Source organism: Carassius gibelio, chromosome A9 (assembly GCF_023724105.1).
Source record: "Carassius gibelio isolate Cgi1373 ecotype wild population from Czech Republic chromosome A9, carGib1.2-hapl.c, whole genome shotgun sequence".
In the NCBI taxonomy this organism is placed as follows: domain Eukaryota; kingdom Metazoa; phylum Chordata; class Actinopteri; order Cypriniformes; family Cyprinidae; genus Carassius; species Carassius gibelio.
In genome coordinates, this window is record NC_068379.1 from 22,282,728 (window position 1) to 22,298,464 (window position 15,737).

At 37.9% G+C, this 15,737-nt stretch overlaps 1 protein-coding gene across 4 annotated transcripts in view; it reads right to left on the reverse strand.

The window, feature by feature from the left end:
* The window catches only part of LOC128019989 (neural cell adhesion molecule 2-like), a 199,490-nt gene that overhangs the window by 43,159 nt on the left and 140,594 nt on the right, over nucleotides 1–15,737 (reverse strand). For all 4 annotated transcript variants that reach the window (XM_052606472.1, XM_052606471.1, XM_052606470.1 and 1 more), the window contains exons 2-5: nucleotides 14,987–15,061; nucleotides 11,433–11,639; nucleotides 6,942–7,085; nucleotides 6,415–6,549 (exon numbers count right to left, since the gene is read on the reverse strand). In XM_052606472.1, the coding sequence (XP_052462432.1) occupies nucleotides 6,415–6,549; nucleotides 6,942–7,085; nucleotides 11,433–11,639; nucleotides 14,987–15,061 (561 nt within the window). The remainder of the gene's footprint in view (nucleotides 1–6,414; nucleotides 6,550–6,941; nucleotides 7,086–11,432; nucleotides 11,640–14,986; nucleotides 15,062–15,737) is intronic.

Here is a 15,737-nt window from a genome sequence, read left to right on the forward strand (position 1 = left end):
TGAATTTTTATATTTCTGCCTCTGCAGAGAACTGGAAGGTGATACAGTGATTTCAGATTGAACATAACCCAATTTCGACTCATTCAGAAATTACTCTGCCATTCCCTTCAGAATGAGGTAATTCACCTGAGAGGGAACAGCGTTCACATAGTTTCAATAATAGCAAGCAGCATGTTCTTTTGCAAACTTCCTACACCGATTTATAAATACAGCATTTTTGCTTCCTTTTGCATTTTTATTTCATTTTTTATATTTGTTTGGATTTAGGAAATAGATGGAGCCATCCTGTCTGGCAAAAAGGCATCATTCTGAGTTGTGACTGGTTTAAAGACATAACACAATTTAATGGAGTGTGTGCCGGGGTAAAAAGATTAGATTAAATGGATGTTTTATTCATGGTCACTTTCAGCCTGACTTGGCAGTATATTAACACATCCCTCTCATCCTTTATTAGAAATCATAAACGCACATACTATTTGCTTTCCCCCCTGCAGATTATGGGTCATTCATTAGGTAGACCCAAACAGCTGACAGCCAAGTTCAAATTAATGCCACAATTGTTTTGCCATTTGCTATTTGTCTTCAGTGCATCAACAGCATGCATTACTCCTGCAAGGGCACTTTGAAGCAGAAATAAGTGTGCTTTTGTTGATGAAATGACAGTCGCGGAGGTCCTAATGGGCATCATCATCATTACTGCTGGGGTTCAGTCTCAAACCAGAACAGCACAGCAAGCTTTGTCTGCTCTCCAGGGTTAAATAGTTCTAACCTTGGACGCAGTCTTACAGTTGAGCAGGTGGTAATGATGGTGCCTTAGTGAGTGGGCAGCTCAAAGATCACACACAGGGTACTGCAGACACTTTTGTGAAGAGGTTTTTATCGTTTCTCTGAATTTGATCTTACAAATGTACTCTTTTCATACTTAAAGTGATAGTTCACCATCATGCTGTTCCAAACCCACAATACTTTCTGTCTTCTGCAAAACAAAAAAGGAAAATGTTGACCCATACGATTTGGAAACTTTATTCCTATATAAGTCAAATGATAGATTTGTATGAGAATGTAAAAATTTGACATTGCCATTCTCTCATTAATTTATGTATGTGCCAAAGAATCAAGAACGAGTCATGGATGAATCATTCATTTGAATGAGATCTTTTCAATGGATACAAAAGAACAACAACAACAACAAACAGTTCACACTTATCTGGTTCTCGAGTTCTACTCACTGACTGATTTATCAATCTTCTTATCATAGAGTAATTTCCAAACGGTGATTCACAATTTCATAACAACTCGTTTAGATTATTGTAATTCACTAATTACAATAATCTAAACGAGTTGTTATGATAGCGTGAATGTGAGGCGTTTCTCAGTCTTCCCTCTCCCATCTACAGTTAATGCAAACACAGCTGCTAGACTACTCTGGGTCTCACAAGTGTGAACAGGTAACTCCAATTTTTATCTGCACTGCACTGATTACCCTCAATAATTTGGCCCCTCAGTACCTGACAAACCTGCTCTGTTTGTACATCCCTTCTAGAACGTTGAGGTCCAGTGATCTTTGTCTGCTCATTGTGCCTAGATCTAAACAAAAACGAAGTGATCACGCTTTTGCAACTGTAGGTCCAAAACTCTGGAACAGTCTTCCTCTTCACCTTAGATTAGCTCCCTCAATTTCTGCTTTTAAGTCTGCTGTAAAGACAAATCTATTCTCTGTTGCTTCCATTACCCCATGATCATTGGTTCAGTTTTTGTTTTATTACTGTTGTATTTTAAATTTGATAGTCTTTTTGTACAGTATCTATTATTATTTCTAACTTCTTTTTTCTAATCTGTAAAGCACTTCGGCTTTCTTCAACAGATCTCTGGAGCTAAATAAAGTCAACTTGGCACTGCATCCTACAACACCTCGACAGACTTGCAAATTACGCAAGTATCCTATTTGTGGACTTCAGTTTGGCCTTCAATACCATCATACATGACCTCCTCTCAAACAAACTCACACAGTTCTTTGTGCCCATCTCCATCTGTTCATGGATCACCAGTTTCCTGACAGACAGGCAGCAGCTAGTGAAGCTGGGCAAACTCACATCCAGCAGTATCACTATCAGCACTGTCGTCCCTGGGTTGTGTTCTCTCCCCACTGCTCTTCTCTCTCTACACAATTAACTGCACTTCATAAGAACCCTCTGTCTAGCTTCTGAAGTTTGCGGATGACACTACAGTCATCGGCCTCATCAAGGACAGAGACAATCTGCTTACAGACAGGAGGTTAAAGAGCTGGTTGTCTGATGCAGTCACAACAACCTGGACTCAACACACTCAAAACTGTGGAGATGATCGTGGACCCCACGATTCAACCTGGCACAGGAGCTGTTGAAACAGTTCTACTCTGCTATCATTGAGTCTGTGCTGTTTTCATCCATAACTGTCTGGTTTGGTTCATCTACAAAATCAGACATCAAGAGACTACAGTGGACAGTCAGGACTGCTGGGAGGATTATTGGTGCGCCTCTACCAAGTCTCCAAAGCCCCTTTCACACTGCACGTCGGACCCGGCATATTGCCAGAACATTGCCGTGTCGCCTTCTGTGTGAAAGCAACCACGTCCAGGGATTGATTCCGGCATTGAATCCGGGTCGGGGACCTAGTAACATTGCGGGGTTCGACCCGGGATGAACGCTGTGTGAACAAAAGCCAGATCTAATGCCGTGTCGAAGTGATGACGCACGTTATCGCGCGACTCTTTTACCGTCTGTTTCGAAGAAAGATCAATGTTCGCAACAAAAAAATATGTGCAAACTGTAATGAAGCAGAGATCAGTTAGTTCCTCACTTTCCGCGCTGACGGCGAGATTGTTCGCTTGCTTCAGTGAAAGTATAACGTGCCTAGCGTTTTTGACTCATACATTACATGTCACGCCCTGATGTCACGTGTCGTTACAGGATCTTTACAGTGAAAGCACGCACATATCCCGGGTCATCACTGGCAGTGTGAAAGTGCAAAATCTAGCGACCCGGGAACAATTGCCGGAACACTTTACCCGTGTATTTGCCGGAATGGCAGTGTGAAAGTGGCTCAAGATGTTTACATCTCCAGAGTGAGGAAAAGGGCTAAGAAAATCACCTTGGAACCTTCACATCTAGCCCACTCTCTCTTCGAACTGTTGACTTCTGGTCGGCGCTACAGAGCACTGACCATCAGAACAGCCAGGCACAAGAACTGTTTTTTCCTGCAGGCTATATATATATATATATATATATATATATATATATATATATATATATATATATATATATATATATATATATATATATATATATATATAGATGTTTTGATCTTTTTGTTATCGGTTGAAAAGTCTGGACATTTTATATATATATATATATATATATATATATATATATATATATATATATATATATATATATATATATAATTATTATGGACAACTTTTAAGATGATAAGGATGCAATTCTTTTTTAAGGTTAAACTTCACATTCATTGTAACTGCATGAAAAAAACAACAACAACCAAAACAATCTTCAGGAATACTCTTCTCTTTCGCAGTAAAAAGTCAGTCATGGGTTTTGAACAACATCACATTAGGTAAATAATTACAGATGTTTAATTTCTCAGTAATATGTGAACAAATATCCCTTTAAATGTGGTGCACACACACGGTGGAATCGTGGTAAGATTCATGGAGGGAACACACACACACACACACACCGCACAGCACTGGGCTGTCATGCACCAAAATGATTCCAACAAGATTATCATTGACTTTCTTGCCAATCGATGCCTATTTTCTAAAGGCAGTAATCTAATTTAACCTATTCCCAGATACGCATGCCAAACTGAAATAGCTCTACACAATTGGGCATTAAGACATCAGATCAGGCCATCAAACCATCTAACATAGACTGAACTTACCTTTTGCTTAACCAACTACAGGTGCTTCTCAATAAATTAGAATGTCGAGGAAAATATAATTTATTTATTCATTTATAATTCAACACAAATTGTGCAACGCATGTATTAAATAAATTCAATGCCCACAGACTGAAATAGTCTAAGTATTTGGTAATGTAATGATGGATAGTCAATACATGTATTAGAATTAGGCTACCTATTTGCATCCTATTACTACTTATAATGATGAATGAAATTGGCAAATTAATTGAACTATTGTGCCAATACACAGACATATATATTCACTGACTCATCTGATTGGCCCATTGTGTTTTTTGAAAACCAAAGTCACTGCACCTGTTTACCAAGAAATCTTGGAGCACTTCAAGCTTCCTTCTGCTGACCAGCTTTTTGAAGATGCTGATTTCATTTTCCAGCAGGATTTGGCAGCTACCCACACTGCCAAAAGCACCAAAAGCTGGATAAATGACAATGGTGTTGGTGTGCTTGACTGGCCAGCAAACTCACCAGACCTGAACCCCATAGGGATTTTATGGGCTATTGTCAAGAGCAAGATGAGAAACAAGAGACCAAACAATGCAGATGAGCTGAAGGCTACTGTCAAAGAAACCTGGGCTTCCATACCACATCAGCAGGGCCACAAACTGATCACCTCCATGGCACGCTGAATTGAGACCGTAATTAAAGCAAATGGAGCCCCTACCAAGTATTCAGTACATGTACAGTAAATGAACATCCTTCTCAGAAGGCCAACAATTCACTAAATGTGTTGTTTTTATTGGTTTTATGAAGTATTCTTATTTGCTGAGATAGTGAATTGGCGGGTTTTTGTTCAATGTGAGCCAAAATCATCACAATTAAAAGTACCAAAGACTTCAGTCTGTGTGCACTGAATTCACAAGTTTCACAATTTGAGTTGAATTACTGAAAAAAAGTAACTTTTCCTCAACATTCTAATTTATTGAGAAGCACCTGTACATGAGCTACCATCCTGCAGACTTTAGTTCCAACCCTGCTCCAACACACCTGTCTGTAGTTATCAAGTAGCCCTGACAGGTGTGTTGGAGCAGGATTGGAACTGAAGTCTGCAGGATGGTAGCTCACCAGGAGCACGGTAAGAAATCCCTGAACTAAACACTTTTAAAGGCTAATAATTCAGCTACAAATAAAAATTACAATAAAGCAATTATTTTGAAGTACTGTATGAAGACCAACAAGTCAGAAACTGGAGTAAAAACCACTGATATCTTATTAATATTTTCATTGTTAATCCGAGGCAGCTACAATACATTGCTTCAAAGTGACAGTAAATATATTTATAATATAAAAAATATGGGATCTATATGGCATCTATTTAAAATAAATGCAATCTTCTGTTTGTTTAAGGTTTTCACAAAAATATTAAGCTGCACAACTAAATTTAACAAGTAGCAAATCAGCATATCAGAATGATTTCTGAAGGATCATGCGACACTGAAGTCTGAAGTAATCCCTGCTGAATATTCAGCTTTGAAATAAATAAGATTTTAAAATACATTAAAAAAGAAAATAGTTGTTTTAAATTGCATTAATATTTCAATATCACTGTTTTTACTAGACTTCTTTTCTTCTTTTATGCTATTCAAATGAATTTTACATTTTTTGAAGAAATATCTGTGACAACTTCTGAGAACTCATATGAGCTATGCAATAAAATTACAGTGCTGCTCATTCATGCAAACTAATTACAAGAAAACGTCTGCATAAGAAATCATCTCCGTTTCTTGAACCGTCACTTTCATTTAATTTCTATTCATATCTATATTCATATACATACATATTACACAGGGGGCAAGAGACAGGCTAAGCTCCCTGCAGCCTAACTCATGCATTAAAGCTACAACATTACAGAGACACTGTTTAGTATGTATGGCCCGGGTATTTCAAAGTCATTTTAAAATGTCCAGACTTTTCAACCGATAACAAAAAGATCAAAACATCTCCAAGAGGACAAAGACATATTAATTTTGTATCCTCTATCTAACACTTATCTGACCATGGGCTTCTGAACAGCACCGCAGAGTGGCATTTATTTTATGTCGGCCTCTGATATGTATTGCTGTCATGTCGGCTGGATTATCGGTCATGCTTCATTGAGGACCATGATTAGATCAGCAAGGAAAGTATCAGAAGTAAACTAAACAGACACCCGTTCATGTTTGCTATCATTAACAATGGGCATGCAAACATTACACGCAGAAGTGGTGATGTCACTGTGTCGTTTCCTTCCCATTAGAAGGCACAGGACTAATGTCATTGAGAAAATGGAATATACATGGCTTTCTTCTGAAAGATGAGGGTGGGATGACTATGTTTAAAGGAACAGTTCACCAAAAAAATTTACTTGTGAATGTGATAATGTATTTATTAAACTGACAGATCCTTAGAAAGACTACTGGATCCATCTCAGTGGACATAACAGCTTCCCAAACTCACCGTTAACCACCAGGATGATGTCCCGGAAGTCGATCTCTCCCCTGGCCTCGACTCTGGCCTCGCAGCGATACACTCCTTCATCTGCTTTAGTTACTCTCTGGACTTGCAAATTGTTGTTTTGTAGGAGCTGAAATTCTGGAAAACAAAATATTTGATGGCCTGATAATGACTATGAGGAGCTATATTTATTGCTGGCTGATATCACATCTACAAAAAACAGTATTATTTTTAATTTTTACAAACTCACATGTTAACACTTGTCACAAATAAGTTGAGAAAGGTATAACATTTTTAAGTCCTGCAGTAAAACAAGGTCTTAAAACCTTTATAATAATAATACTTTAAGCATTTATTTATTTATTTTGTTGGTTTCTTTTTGACAATTGTTTTCTCTTTTTTTTTGTCAAATCATCTCCAGAGCAACTTGAATTCTACAATAATTTTCAACAATTAAAGTGACAATACGTATCTTATATTTAGCTGCAAAGGTGTGCTTTACAATATAGTCAGTATGGCAGATTACTTACTCTCAGTGTCTTCAATGATTTCCACATTGTTGTAAAACCAAGAGACCACAGGTACGGGGGAGCTGGTGACATCACAGACCACTTCAGCCACATCACCCTGTCGAAACTCCTGAGGAGACCTCACATCTCTGAACGTCAGCTTCTCTGTGGATCGTGGGGGAGAAAATGATTGTGAAATGCTACTCTTATATACACTACCGTTCAAAAGTAAATACTAATCTGTCTGATTAAAGGGGTCATATGATGTGATTTCAGTTTTTTCTTTCTCTTTGGAGTGTTACAAACTCTTGTGCATGGAGAAGATCTGTAAAGTTGCAAAGACTAAAGTCTCAAATTCAAAGAGATATGTATGAAAGTTAAGGCTCATTCAAACATACCCCATATCTCTACATCACTTTGTGGAAATATTTGCATAATCCCACCCAAATGTTCACGCAAAGAAAGAAGGTATGGTTTCAGTAACCGCAGTTAGTGTTGAAGCAGCCATGTCAGGGACATGCTGTGTGTATCCATGCGAAAGCAAAAGCACTTTATTTGCTCTTCCGAAAGTAGATGAATTTAGGAATCTTTAAGATTACTTACAACAGAACAGCAATGCATTTTATAGATGACCGCTTCGTGAACCTAGGAGAGAAGGGTAATTCTGACTTTGCATGACAATCTGGCGCTTCTGAATAAGCTACTGTAAGTATGTTTTGTTATTAGTTTAAGTATTTGCTATTTAATGTTCAAATGCAGCTGTCTTAACCGTCCGTTTCTTGTGTACTGCAAACACATACGAGCTTCATCACTGTGTCTGTCACAGCACTCTGTTCCTCTTTGGGCTTTAACTGATAGAAAAACTAAGGACATTATTAACTGTCTTTACATTTATTTTGAAAGATGAAGCTTGCAATTATGGAAAGGGACATTACATTTCCGAGGAGTTCTTGCAGTGTTGGGCCAATCACAATGCACTGGGTCAGTTGGCCAATCAGAGCAGACTGCGCTTGTCGGAAGGAAGGTCTTTGTAGAAAATTACGCATTTGAGAGAGGCGGGGCATAGAGGGCCTACAGTAATGTACAGAATTTGAATAATGTTTTTCTTTACATTAAAGCATGTCAACATATTCTGTTACACCAAATACACAAAATAATGATCTTTAAAAAATAAGTTATATGTTGCTAATTGCTCAGGATGTTGGATCAAAGTTGTACATATTTAATTTGTAACACTTAAAATCGAAGATGTATGAAGATGAAAGAAAAAGAAAAAAAAATAATATATATATATATGAGGGCTTTGGTATCCTAGTTTAGACCACCCAGTGAGGAAACCACATTTTGTTTGCGTGGGAAGCTGGTGTAAACATCTGCTACACCGCAGCATAAGAAAATGTGTCTTCAGAGGTCTGTATGATGCCGCACATCCTCATCAGCAAAGTGACTCTGTGTATTGATCTGTGAGTCATGTCTGTTTACACATGGCTCCCAACGCTCTAAATACAACTTCTAATGGAACATAGGCAAATGCCAAGCCTGGAACAAAGTCAGCCACAGAGAAGAGAGCTTGTGAAAGAAACTCTGAAAGTTTTGCAATATCTACTAATTAAACACACTGAGGATTAGAAATATAATTCTCATACATAAAAAAAGAAAAAAAGAGAAAGAGTGAACATTTCATGTAGCCTTGTTTTACCCCTGTGCTTTAAGTCTTTGAAGCCAGAGAGAAGTTTCCTCAGCCTGGCACCTTTTCCTTTCTTCTTCACTTTGTCTGGGCTTGGCATGTCTTGTTTTCACTCTCATTCTTTATTACTTTTAGTCACCTTTTCCCTATTAATTCAAGAGTTTTATAAAGGAATGAATCAAGGTGTGCTTTCAAAAGGATTGGTTTACTCAAAGATTACAATTCTATCATTATTTTCTCACTTTCATGTGTAAAAAAGTTCTTCTGTGCAACATATAAGAAGAAATATAAGAGCAAAACTATTCCTTTTATGCACCATGCTAAGGAGCATTCAGTTGACCACAACATAACTATTTTCCCCTCTCAGTAATGCTGGTTCTCTCTCTGTCGTGTGGTGGCAGCTGTCTCGTTGTTGGGGGAATTACATTTAGCTTTACATCAACACATTTGTCAAACATCTTCGGATGGAGCACGTCCATTTCCTTTGCATTGTGAGGTTCTCTTTGAAAGCTTTTGGATGTCCTCTATTCACAGGGAAAATCAAAACAGCTATTTCAGTGACAGCATTTCCAATGGTGGAGGGTTTTTTTTGTGCTAACACACATAATGTCCTTAGCTATGTAATGGATTCCCAAATAGCTGTTCCAAGATGTTGTTCCATTGCAATTCGCATCAATACACAGTAGTCTTGAATTGCTTTTATGGCCGTGACATGTAAAAGCATGCCTCCTTGTAATATGCTGAATAAATCTAAATTTAAATGTATGATCATTTGAGATAAAAGTTTGCATCAAATATAATCTCTCAAGAGAACAAATGAGAACAGATGGAGGGTAACAACATTTCTTCTGTCTTTGCATTGAAATAATGTATGTTACTGTAGACAAACAAACTTTAGAGCAGTGGTTCCCAAACTTTTTCAACTCGCGGCCCACACAACCAAACACATATGTTTGCGCGGCCCACTTCAAAAAAATTAACTGACCCCGCTATTGTTGGGTTAATAACTTAGTACTCAGAAGCTAGATTTTAAACTATATTTATTGAATAAACTAGGGCTGTGCGATATGGACAAAAAAAAAAAAAAAACTATCGTGATTTTTTTGATAAATTTTGCAATTGTGCTTTTACAGTCATAAATGCATTCACGATTAATTTGAAACATATTTCCAAAAGAAAACCAATCAGAGCTTTATCAAAAAGTTTTAACATCTCTAGAACAGACATAAGTCAAAATGATCAATATAGTGAAGATGTAAAAAAATGTATAGACTTGTGGCAAAAAAAAAAAAAAAAATCCTGTATACAGGGACTTTTTTTTCTGTTTTGCCATGCATTGTTCATAGAGCTCATTAATTGTAGTGGTGCCTCAGGTGTTTGCAGTGTGTATTCAGTATGTGTATGCGGTCAGCAGTGAGAGCGCATAAATATAACGCGAAAGCACATTAAAATAATGCACGAGTGCGAATCTCTCTGTTCGCAGCAGATTTCCTTTGCTCTGTCACAAAACCGGTCGTGCTTGCTCAGATACACGCTGCTTTGCGAGGAGAGAGTGTGCACACTTAAAACGTGTCTCCTCTCACTTAAACTGCATCCTGTTCACTAACAAATTCACTCTATGCTCATGTGTTAGACATGAATTATTTTCGCACGTTTTTATTTCTAGCCTTTTACCACAGTGAGAACGCTCTGATCCGTCAACATTGGCTCAGAAAAAAGGCGCATCACAGACAGTGTGTGAACCTGGAGTTAGGCATATGCGCACGCTCAAATCGTGATTTTAGGACGTTTTCTTTTAATCGCACAGCCCTAGAATGGACTGGAAATGAACCGAAAATAATTGGCGGCCCACCTGCAATACCACCGGTTGAAAACCACTGCTTTAGAGGAAATACGTGAAATACATTTACTTAAGATGACAACCCATTTCAAGATATTTAAACACTTATTATCTAAAGAAAACAGGTGAATTGAAATGCAAACCTCAATGTCAGAACTTTAATTCTCCACATGAAAATCCAACTTGTAATTTTCACTGTTTATTTGTAAAATAGAGCAAAAAAGACAATCATTAAAGTATCTCTGACTGGTCTCCCACCACTGGGCTTTGACAGTGATGGGATGCTGAAAGGGACAGCATCCCCACCGCTCAGAGACCACAGGCGTGCCAGGAAGCCTGGTGTCCCCTGGGTGGATTCTGTGTGTTGAGCAGGGAAGAGTAAAGCTGCTTGCTTTTTGTGCTGAAGAGCCCCACAGTGTTGAATCACTGATGATTTAGAATAGAAATTCTTAAAATTCTCTAACTGGTTCTGTCTCTAAACAAAAGCAATATGCTGTATACTAAACATTGATTCACTGAAGTTCAGTGTAGCTCAGTTCTGACTCGTGTCATTTTCTGACACTCAACTCTTAAAATTGTAATGTACATATAAAGGCCAAAATTAGAATACACAAAATGTATCGCTCCTGCTTGTTCATCCAAAAGTAAATTTTGATAATGCAACACAGTTCTTGATTTTATTGCATGCATTTAGATTGTTTATTTTTGCAATTTATCGAATCCTAGTTTTCATACTTCTTTATTTTTAAAAAGAAAATTTTAAAAGTACTGTTGAAAAAGCTAAATGTAATTATGTGGTTCTAATGTACAAGGAAACCCAAATTCATTCATTAAAAGGCATTTTGTGAAATATTTAATTCCAAGCCCCTTTTCATTTCTAATCCCATTTGGAATGCATCTACATCAATGAAGTTATAAGAACGGTGATGACAATAAAAGGCAGGTATGAGCAGATTTATTTGTTATTTATGTATTTGTTACTCACGGTAGATTTCCAGCACCACAGTGGCCTCCTGTGTATGTCCCTGTGCGTCGCTGGCCTGGCATCGGTAGATTCCAGCATCTTCTATTTTGGCATTGTAGAGGGTGAGTCTGGAACGAACACCTTCATTGTGTAGGGCCACCCGCTGAGACGGGACCATCCGCTCCCCCTGCGGGTTATACCAGTCCAGACTCACAGGCTCCCCAATCACTATAAACACACACACACACACAGACACACAGATGTGGTCATAGTACAATAGGCTACAGAAAAAAAAAAGTTTAGAGAACAACTTGAAAATATTGTTTTTATAACACACTGTTTTTTTTTTTTTTTATAGAAAGTATGTTTTGATCTAAAGGGGAAAAAATTGACACATTTCACTGCCATTCCATTTGGTGCCGCTGGTGGTGCAGAACTTCGCCTTTAAAGATATCTCTTAAGCCTCTGGTAGTGGCATACACACTCTCTTTGTCTCCCAAACACACACTGAGATAAACAAAACCCGTCATGTGTTTTGCCTTGCAGAGAGCGGCTGGCTGAACCCACACTTGGTACCAAGGTGCTTGGCACTGTAAATCCTGCTCTGCTGGAAGGTCATAAAAAGCATCAGCATGGTGCCGCACTTCTCCGCTCAAAGCATCAATCAGCCACACAACGGGGGCCTTCGGCTGCACTACGGGGGAGCGGGAGACTAAAGCTCCAGGCAGACAGACTGGCCTGAGGATGCAACCGGCGCTGTGACGCAGCTCTGCCAAGGCAGAAACACTGAGAGCGTACAGGGGGTTATCAGTGAAGGAGCAGAGGCTGATCTGAGGGACGTAAGGGGTTCAAGGAGAGGACAGGACGGCATAATCTTAGACGCTGGACCCTGATGTTAGAGGTTGAAGGGCTCAGGGACAAAGCTTAATGCACGTCACTAGTCACCAAAACAAACGTTGTTGGATTCACATTAATTTGTCTTCACTTGTGAATGGAGTTTAGTTAAGTTTGGGAAGTGAAAGAGTTTTGTTTTGGCATAACGGTTAAAGATCTGGGCTGGCAGCCAAAAGACTGTAGGTTCAAGCTGTGCAAAGGGAGGGGGATCCATGAGCTATCAACACTATGCCCTTGAGCGAGACACTTGAGCTAATTGTCCCAGTAATAAGAGGACTGTCAGTCACTCTTAAGGTTGCATGAAATTGTACTACTACTACTACTACTACTACTACTACTAATAATAATACTTACTTTATAATATTTAGTTTTTCTGCAATATAAATTGTTATAGAAATATTCAGGAATTTCCCCCAAATTACTTAAAAAGTTATATGTGGGAAGAATGATTCATTCTAGAATAACTGACCCTTCGCAAAGACTTGAGTTTTAAACCTAACATTTCCACTGTTTTTGACTCATAACTAAAATAACATGATTGCTATTATTACAAAAATAAGAAAATATTAAGACTGTTTCACAAATTATACCATTGTACAGTAAAAAACACACGTTACAGTAAAAAAAAAACACACGTGGCACACGTGTAAATGAACAGTGCTGCGCTTTTCTCTGAAACAGCTGGTAATATATTTAATTAAATCAAAGTCTTTGTGATATGACTAATGCATTAAGCCATTTCTCCATGGATTAAATAATTTGCTAACACGACTAGACTGATCCAATGATCTATTTCAGATATCAGAGCCTGGTTATGTTTTCTAGTTTAGTATGCACTGAACACAACAGGCTGGTATTATATACTGTGTACTGTATTCACTCTTCTAGACCAAATAACTTCCAAAACAGCACCCAAATTAATCTGTCCTACTGAAGCCTAAAATAGAACTTACATCAAACCAATACAGTTTCTCTCACACTCTCCTGCACATCCCAAAGCTATTTTTGAAGGAGAGCATGGTGGTTTGCCTCAGCTAGTTGACCTGATGGTTTGCAGAGTTTGTGTGCACCCTTCATATCACGAGGTAAATACCAGGTGAGCTAATCACCTGTAATCCGGAGGCCGTCCAGCAGGGGTCAGCATGCATCACCCTGTTTAAAGCATGCTGTCAGGAAGTGCCTAGAGCTCAGCAGCAGAGCCCTGACAGCGTAACCTGACTACAGCAGCTCAGCCATGTGGAAAAGAAAAACAGCACCCAGCTTCACCAAAAAACCTGCCCAACATAATCTTCCCCTGTGCACATGGATCTCCATACACGTTTCCTTCCTCCAGTACACTGCCCAAGCACAAACTTGCCTGTGGTTTACAGACTACACTTGAATGGTTTAGAATGATAAGGACCTTTGAGCAAGGGAATGAACACAAAGCTGGCGATCTAGAGAACAAGGTTTCAAATTTTTTAATGGCAAGGACCCACAAACATGACAATCCTATATATATTTTCACTATGTGAGGAAACACATTGATTGTGTGTGTACACTACCTTTCAAAAGTTTGGGGATTTTTTTTTAATGTCTTTTATGATCAACAAGGCTCATTAAAAAATGCTCATAAAATAAAATAAAAACAGCAATATTATGAGATGCTATTACAATTGATAACAATATATAACAATATCTCTGTGATGGCAAAGCTGAATTTTCAGCAGTCTTTAGTGTCACATTATCATTTAGAAATCATTGTAAATTGTGGATTTGGGGCAAACATTTCTTATCCATGTTGAAAACAGTTGTGCTGCCCTTTGTTTAAAATTTAAATTAAAAATTTTTTAACCATATATTTTGGAAAACAAATTTTATTTTCAGGATAATTTGATGAATCGGGATTCTTAGATTCTTAGAATTGGGTATTTTAAACAGAAATCATTTGTAGCATTATACAGTGGATATAGAAAATACCCCCCCCCCCCAAAAAAAAAAAATCAAATTTTTTGTTGCTTTGCAATCTGAAATGAAGATGACACAGTATTTGTTTTATCCAGCTATATTTATACAGTGCAACTTATAATATCCAAGTGAAAGATATAACACTAGTATGTCTTAAAAAAAAACAAAAAAACAAACATCTTACTTATCCAAAACTTTTGAATGGTAGTGTATGTTTTTTTTTTTTTTTACCATTACAAACTGTCAATGTGATTACTCTGACAGTGATTTAATTCTGCTTTGACAGCCTGTACAAATAATATAAAATTTAATAACTGTGATAAACACAACATAATTAGTATCATAGGTTAGCATGGTGATGTTGAACAACTCTTAAAAATACATTTGGTAAAATTCCCTCGAAACAACCCATTACAGCCCCCTGAAGGTCCCTAGAGTCAAGTTTTAAAACACCTTTTCTATTTTTGTAAAACAACCAATATAAAAACAGCTGTCAGTTCAAGATAAAACAATCAAACACACTGTACACATGCATTTACACACTGGCCCAGGTCATGAAGAAAGCCTTAGTCTTAGTATTCAATACTGCTTACAGTTGGAGAGGTTGTTGAAGCTGTTCAACCTAAATAAATGACTACTCGAGTCAGCACTATGTAAATTGTGTGCATTCATGCATCTCTCTCATATACATCAGCATGAGAGAAGTGATGAGGTGGTGCTGCAGGAAAACTGACCTGTGCATGTGAAAAACTTGGACTCTCCAACGCTCAACTCCACCTTTTTTAGCGAGATTGACACCTGGAGGACACCTGGAAAACAAAGAAGAAGAGACAGAGAAAGATGAGAGAGAGGTAGCAATAAGAAATTCAGCACACGAACCGCAGGTACAACAAGAGTGCTTCACGTGTTCCTGCCATAGAAATCACACCAAACCACAGGCGGCACAAAAAAAAAAAAACCCCGTCTTTGCAAGCGGGAGAGATGAGAGGATAGAGGAAGACTTCTATAAGCCCCCTCCCAATCACTTCAATCAGACTAGCCAGGTACAAAAAAGAGAGGAAAAGAAAAGGACACAAGACAGACAGAGCTTTGATCTATATATATATATATATATATATATATATATATATAGACTGTTCTTGCATTGCATTTCAATTTCGGGGAGGAATCCAGTAAGAATGAGCTGCTCCCACTGGTCACATCATTTATTTGTATGCATAGTCCAAGTTCTTTTAGCATGCATTCGACTAATTTAAAGACCTGTGTGGAACATGAACTCTTGCAGAATGTTCAAGCTCCTTTTTTTCTCACAATGAAAGTGAATGGTGACCACCAGTGGTGTGCACGAATGGCAATAGCTTTATATTAATCTGTATCTGTTGCAACAAAATTATCTCTGAATTTGCATAGAACCAGAAGTGGGTCAAAACTAAATGAAGTACCTCTATTTCATTTTTAGTGTCCATATAACAGATATGGCTTGTA